The sequence below is a fragment of the Littorina saxatilis genome, linkage group LG5, assembly GCF_037325665.1.
Source record: "Littorina saxatilis isolate snail1 linkage group LG5, US_GU_Lsax_2.0, whole genome shotgun sequence".
Taxonomy (NCBI): Eukaryota; Metazoa; Mollusca; class Gastropoda; order Littorinimorpha; family Littorinidae; genus Littorina; species Littorina saxatilis.
The window spans coordinates 37,270,178-37,277,677 of NC_090249.1; the positions used below are offsets into that span (position 1 = coordinate 37,270,178).

The 7,500-nt window shown below is 41.2% G+C and overlaps 1 protein-coding gene and 1 long non-coding RNA gene across 3 annotated transcripts in view; one reads left to right on the forward strand and one right to left on the reverse strand.

Annotated features, from left to right (window-relative positions):
• The window catches only part of LOC138967042 (uncharacterized), a 96,846-nt gene that overhangs the window by 16,771 nt on the left and 72,575 nt on the right, over nucleotides 1–7,500 (forward strand). The gene's annotated exons all lie outside the window — the stretch shown is intronic.
• LOC138967036 (uncharacterized) overlaps nucleotides 873–7,500 on the reverse strand; it is a 14,401-nt gene continuing 7,773 nt past the window's right edge. The window contains exons 1-3 of one of the 2 annotated variants that reach the window (XM_070339495.1): nucleotides 4,502–5,808; nucleotides 3,486–3,620; nucleotides 873–3,102 (exon numbers count right to left, since the gene is read on the reverse strand). In XM_070339495.1, coding sequence (XP_070195596.1) covers nucleotides 2,839–3,102; nucleotides 3,486–3,620; nucleotides 4,502–4,615 — 513 coding nt within the window. In that variant the 5' untranslated portion in view covers nucleotides 4,616–5,808 and the 3' untranslated portion in view covers nucleotides 873–2,838. Of the gene's footprint in view, nucleotides 3,103–3,485; nucleotides 3,621–4,501; nucleotides 5,809–7,500 lie in introns of those variants that run through there. The other variant, XM_070339496.1, reaches the window with a different exon arrangement.

Below are 7,500 nucleotides of genomic sequence, written 5' to 3' on the forward strand. Positions count from 1 at the left end.
TCTCTCTCTCTCTCTCTCTCTCTCTCTCTAACTCGTTTGTTGTCAGTCAGTTAGTAATTGTGATTTATGTGGTTGGTTGTTTGGTTCCTTTGTGTTTGGATAATTAAAAACGTGAGCGACCGAGTATTGTCGGCAAGAAGTGCAAAGGGAAGCTAAAGGGAAGCAACTCGATCGTTTTGTGCGGTCACTTGTGTACAAGGAATGCAAGATGCAGTCCCTTCGTAGTCCGTAGAAAAGTGGAATATCTGCTCAATACCGCGGAAAAGCAGAAATGTATGACTACAGTCGCAGATCCTTCCGAACTGGTAAGATAGATGTATTAAAGCTACACGTTAATGTTGAAAGCAAAAGAGCACCGGATAATGTTGATGACACTATGCTCCGTACATTCTTATCATTGCTCAAACCAAAACATAATTTCAAGTATTGTGCTTCGCTGCAGTTCTTATATTATCTTATGTAAAACATAGTTTGCCTTTTAGCGTAAAATTAAATTACTAAAAATCTGTCTTTGAGCAGTCTGGTGAAATAGCCAATGGTAGCGGATATATTCGTCTCCTTTATTTCTGGGCAGTTACGTCTATTGCTATTGCCATTTTTTTCAATCAGTATTTTGCGCAAAAACTGTCAGCATTGTTTTGAATCCCCAATCGAATCCCACTACTAGCTAAATAGATGTGCCAAGCACGTGCACACACACACACACACACACACACACACACACACTGACACACACACACACACACACACACTGACACACACACACGCACACACTCATGAACAAACACACTGACATACACACACACACACACACACACACACACACACACATACACACACACACACAAACACACACACACACACACACACACACACACACACACGAACACACACACACACACACACACACACACACACACACACACACACACACACACACACACACACACACTTTGAAACACAGGTGATCGAACCATTTCCCTCACTAGCCTCACGTACACAGGCTATAAGGAAACCGTGCTCACCAAGCCGGTGTAGTGCGTTCAGATTTCTGCTGCGTTCAGATTTCCACTGCGGCCTTGTTGATCTTGCATAAACTCTACACTGAAAAGCCCCCCTCCCTTCCATAGTACGGATGATCGAGCTTAGGTAGGCCCTACTCTACATTCATAGGATCAATTTCATTCAACCAACATTTTTATTCAAACTTGGACATTTGCTTCATCCTAAAATCTTCCGGCCATTTTAAATCAAGGGACGTAACTGCTCGGTGCACGTTTTCGAAGAAATCGAATTTTGGGGTGAAATCTATTAAATTACATCATCAATTTCCTTCGCTTGCAAGAAACTGCAATGCCTTTCTCCTTAAATAGTGTACTTCTTTAATTTGACCAGGAAACAGCATTTCAGTCTCTGGTATATATCGAATCGGAAATCTTAAAGCACTACACAGGCCCCAACTGAAATTGACATTTACAGCATCTCGCTCTCGAACGTTCGAACGGTGGTGCGACATACTTTCGCCCTTTGTTTTGGTTTCACTTCAAGGGTATACTCTCGCTTGTGTCTTCTGAACGAGTTTCTGGACAATGTGTCAGATAAGTTTATTTTCTGTATTACAAGTGTTTGTCTTCAGGGTCGAAGATAAGTGACGGTAAAGTTTTGTTTTGTCATAAATTAAACGTTCCTTAAACATAAAGTGACGGTAAAGTTTTGCTTTGTCCTAACTTAAACGTTCCTTAAACATAACTTTCTTGTTGTTGTTGTTGTTGTTGTTGCTGTTTTATTTCGAATTTTGAAACGTTGGCAGTCTATTTTGTTTTTGGATTTACATTTCAAGAGATATGTGCATGTATTACTCTTACGTCGCATGTGGGACCATTGGGTCTTCAGTCATGCTCATGGAGGGAGGCCGCCTCAAGGGCGACAAGTATCATCGGACTATTCGCTCTTGACTATCTGCATTATTACGTCACAACCAGGAGGCCTCAATCCCATCATCGCAACGATCGTGTAACAGCCTCCCGGACGGTTACCTTTCTTAGCTGTAACACGTGTAACAATTGCAGATGACGCGCCCAGAGCCACTACTAGAAATACACAATTAAAATCCATTTTCAACCAGGAAGTTCTTCATCCTGGTAACTATCGTGTAACATCTTCCCGGACGGTTACCTTCCTTGTAACGCGCCCAGAGCCACTACTAGAAATACACAATTAAAATCCATTTTCAACCAGGAAGTTCCTCATCCTGGTAACTATCGTGTAACAGCTTCCTGGCTGGTTACCTTCCTTGTAACACGGGGAACACTTGCAGATGACGCGCCCAGTGCCACTACCAGTAAATCACAATTGAGACTTCGTCAAAATCCTTTTTGAACCAGAAAGTCCCCCATCCTGGTACCTATTGTGTAACAGCGTTCTGGTTGGTTACCTTCCTTGTAACACGGGGAACACTTGCAGATGACGCCGCGCGCAGAGCCGCTACAAGAAAAACACCTTTAAAGCATCGTCAAAATCCATTTTCAACCAGGAAGTCCCCCATCCTGATAACTATCGTGTAACATCCTCCTGGCTTGTTACCTTTCTTGTAACACGCGTAACTCTTGCAGGAGACGCGCTCAGAGCCGCCACCATGTACCAGAAAGTCACAGTTAAAGCTTCGTCAAAATCCATTTTCAACCAGAAAATCCCCCATCCATGTTACTATCGTGTAATTACCAGCCTCCTGGCAGGTTACCGTCCTCGTAACAGGCAACGATCGATGAGACAGGTGTTACACTTGCAGATCAGTGTCGCGCCCTGAGCCGCTACTAAAAAGTCAAAACTAAAGATTTGTCAAAATCCATTTTCAACCAGAAAATCCCCCATCCTTGTAACTATCGCGTAACAGCCTCCTGGCAGGTTACCGTCCTCGTAACAGGCAACGATCAGACAGGTGTTACACTTGAAGATGACGCATCCGGATCCGCTGCGTGCGTCACGCCCCACCATGATGCGACCGTCAGTGATGCGTGTCAACGTGTATTCGTCATGCTGGAGGAAGATGCCATCTTTGCGCAGTGCTGTGGAGTCGCTGAAGGCTTGTAGTAAAGCCTCCACCTGTAAATGAAGATGAGGACTAATGAATGAATAACTAAAACATTAAAACTCCGACCACTACAAAATAAATACATGAGGGGAAAACAAACACAAAATAAAACAAACTACTATTCTTTTTATCACCAGCAGCACCACCAGCAAAGAATTTCACCGTCGTCGTTATACCAACATTCTTTTTATAATCACTGTTTTGATTGGCCGGTCGATGCACACGTACATACACACACACACACACACACACACACACGCGCGCGCGCACACACACACACACACACACCCCCCCACACACACACACACACACACAAATACTGACTCATAATCTCAGCTAACTTACGGTGACACCCTGGGAAGAAGAAAGCAAAACGCTCAATGATCGGGCTTACCTGTTCCTGGTTGAGAGTGAGGTCTTCGGTGGAAGCGAGGTGACGACCGTTCTTGACCCGGTGAATGGCTGCACGTGCAACGTGACCGCTCTCCATCAACAGCACGTGCACGTAGTCATGCCACGTCACTGCCGGCTGCGCATGCGCAGAAGAAGGAAAGACAACATCAGTTTTGTGATAAGGCGATGGCGTACGTCTTGACTATCTGCATGACTCTCTATGTATTTGTAATGCACAGTCGTCCGTTCGTTCTAACGTCTGTGCTTCTGTTTGCCTTCGACCACAGTAATGTGTTGCATGCTTATTGTGTTTTGACACACAGAGCTAAAGGAAATATTATGATCTTGTAAAATACGTCGTCCAGCTAATTGTAAGGATAAATGCATGCGAATGTGGTGCTGTGGTGCTGTACGGTACGGTATAATGTGAACTGTAATGTTGACAACTGAACAACTGTAATCAGTGAAAGTAATAAGAGGTGTGAAGGACTTGGTATTCGATTAGTTACCCAGGTGTGAGATATTGTAGCGGCATGCTCACAAACAGATCAGTGCAGTTGAAGAAACAATGGAAGCAACAACAAAAAGAAAGAAAGACAGGAAAAATACGAACAAATAACAATGATCAACAAACGAACAAACACATAAGAAAAAAATAAGCAAGCTTGCAAACAAACAACGAATCGAACAAACAAACAAACAAACAAACAAACAAACAAACAACAACAAAATACCAACAAGAACAACAACAACAACAACAACAACAACAACAACAACATACCAACAACATACCAACAACAACAACAACAACAACAACAACAACAACATCAACAACATCGGTACTTCGTCAGAATGTTCACGGTATAAACTTGTTGATAGTTTTAAAAGCCTAATCAATACAATACAACAACGACAACAGACCAACCATCCAACCCAACCAACTAACCAACCAAACTAATAGATTCCTCTTTAAAGAGACAAAATAATATATTGGACCAGGCCCAGTCAATGTCTCACCACGGAATAAGCGCCCATGGACGAGGACGGTGTCTTGGACAATCTCGGTTTCATAAGACTCAGCATGTTCGCTTGACCCAGCATGTTCGGTTGACCAAGCATGTTCGGATTCATCCTGATATTTTTTTTAATATTTGTTTTCCCTTAAAGGGATCACGAGCTTCAAACTGTAATCTTGTCGCTTATGAACATATCACCACTGGCCGTCGACGTACTGTAAATGTAACGTTTTGTTTTGTCAATAATTAAACGGTTCAGCAACCAACAGTTCTTGACGCTTAATCAAGTGTGATAGACTTGGGTTTCAGAGTTGTTGTTGCTGTTGTTTTATAAGGCTGAACAGGGCTCAAAATTGCAATGCTATCAGCAGTTTAACTAACTGCTTTTTTCACAAATTTCCCAGTTCTTGGTGATACACAAGTTTTTGTTGTTTTTCTGTAAAATGTCATTTTTTTACTCACAAAAAAGAACTTTTTTCACATTAAAGCGGTCGAGAAAAACATAAGTCTCAAGAGAAACATTCATATAATACTCTTCAGAATGAAACCTTCAAATTATCCCTCCGATATGCAATCGCACAGCTTATGTTTTCACCACGTTTCTATGATTTGCATTACACAGGTTCCGTTTTGCATATATATCATAGATAACATTGGTGTCTCTGCGACAAGGATATTTTTGCTTCTCACAAACACATTCTATCTACGTTTGTATCTGCGGGACAAAGGTTTTTGAGTTACACAGATGATTAAGATATCTCTTTCATAACACAATCTTTGTTCCTCTCAGAAGACACACGCCGTTCAGTCACACAAAAACACCCTGTATTCTTCTGCCGAGATTACGGGCGTGGTTTAGTTTCAAGACAGGTTGGTCTGATATATCTTCACACGCATGCACAGGTAGGCCTATCACACTTTCGAATCACACTGACAATCCTTTTCTGGCAAATGACTGTTTCTACCATCAGCAATATTAATCAGCACATTTATTTTCTTAGACAAAAGTGTTCGTAGTACTACACACATAAAGCAATAACTTAATTGCTTCGACAAAACTCCTGCTACTGATTCAAGAGCAATATCACGGAACTGGGCGTCTAGGTACTTTCGCTCATGGTTTGCCCAAGCTGTCGCACACAGCGAAAGTATGTCTCCGCCCGCGACAACAATTATTTCATCTCATTCCCACAGCACTAGTTGTCACAACACAGTCAAGTTGAGGCAATGATCGAATATTAGCAGGCGTGGTGTTGTTGCCTTTATGTCGAAAAGTTGTGCCAGCGCATGCAAACTGTCACTTTTCTATTGAAGTCTGTGTTGGCGGTTCAGGTTAAAAGAGGTGTTGCCCGGAGAGAAAGAAAAAACTGCAGCTGAAAATGTTTGACTATGATCGGCACAGGCGCTTGAAACAAGCTGATTGTTTTTACAATTAATTATTATTGACTATATTGGTGTGTTTTTTTACGATAACCTGCTTAATTTATTTCTTGTTGATCAGAAACTTTTTCAACCATTTAGTCAAACAGAGAAAGATGATTAATTCCTTTATTTATTTATTTGTTGTATACTTAAAACCATTTTATTGTTTTATTTTTATTTTTACATTAGTCAAGTTTTGACTAAATGTTTTAACTTAGAGGGGGAATCGAGACGAGGGTCGTGGTGTATGTGTGTGTGTGTGTGTGTGTGTGTGTGTGTGTGTGTGTGTGTGTGTGTCTGTGTGTGTGTGTGTGTGTGTGTGTGTGTGTCTGTCTGTCTGTCTGTCTGTCTGTCTGTCTGTGCGTGTGTGTGTGCAGGGCGATTCAGACCAAACTACTGGACCGATCTTTATGAAATTTTACATTTTTCTTTTTTTCGATAAATACCTTTGATGACGTCATATCCGGCTTTTTGTAAAAGTTGAGCACTGTCACACCCTCATTTTCCAATCAAATTGATTGAAATTTTGGCCAAGCAATCTTCGACGAAGGCCGGACTTCGGTATTGCATTTCAGCTTGGTGGCTTAAAAATTAATTAATGACTTTGGTCATTAAAAATCTGAAAATTGTAAAAAAAATAATGTTTTTATAAAACGATCCAAATTTACGTTCATCTTATTCTTCATCATTTTCTGATTCCAAAAACATGTAAATATGTTATATTTGGATTAAAAACAAGCTCTGAAAATTAAAAATATAAAAATTATGATCAAAATTAAATTTTCCAAATCAATTTAAAAACACTTTCATCTTATTCCTTGTTGGTTCCTGATTCCAAAAACATATAGATATGATATGTTTGGATTAAAAACACGCTCAGAAAGTTAAAACGAAGAGAGGTACAGAAAAGCGTGCTTATCCTTCTCAGCGCAACTAGTACCCCGTTCTTCTTGTCAGTTTCACTGCCTTTGCCACGAGCGGTGGACTGACGATGCTACGAGTATACGGTCTTGCTGAAAAATTGCAGTGCGTTCAGTTTTATTCTGTGAGTTCGACAGCTTGACTAAATGTTGTATTTTCGCCTTACGCGACTTGTTTATTATTGTTACCTGCTTTTCATGCGTAAAATTATCTAAGGTGAATATCGACTTTAAAAAAAAGGTAAGTAGTGTTAAATGGTCTGCTTGTATGTGCCTTAAAGCTTAGCCACCCTTCTTTCTCTCACCCCCCAAAAAGTCAAATTTAAGGGGCTTACTGTCCGTCTGGTCTGAGTGCCTATGTTGGACATGAGTTGGTTTATACGATTTGTTTGTTTGTTTGTTTGCTTAACGCCCAGCCGACCACGAAGGGCCATATCAGGGCGGTGCTGCTTTGACATATAACGTGCGCCACACACAAGACAGAAGTCGCAGCACAGGCTTCATGTCTCACCCAGTCACATTATTCTGACACCGGACCAACCAGTCTTCTCTCACCCTCCACCTTCCTTTGCCTATATAATCGCCTGCGCTCTGACCCGTTCATACTAATTACAAGCCTGTTGACATAACTGAAAGTATTCATTAAATAAAACGTCAT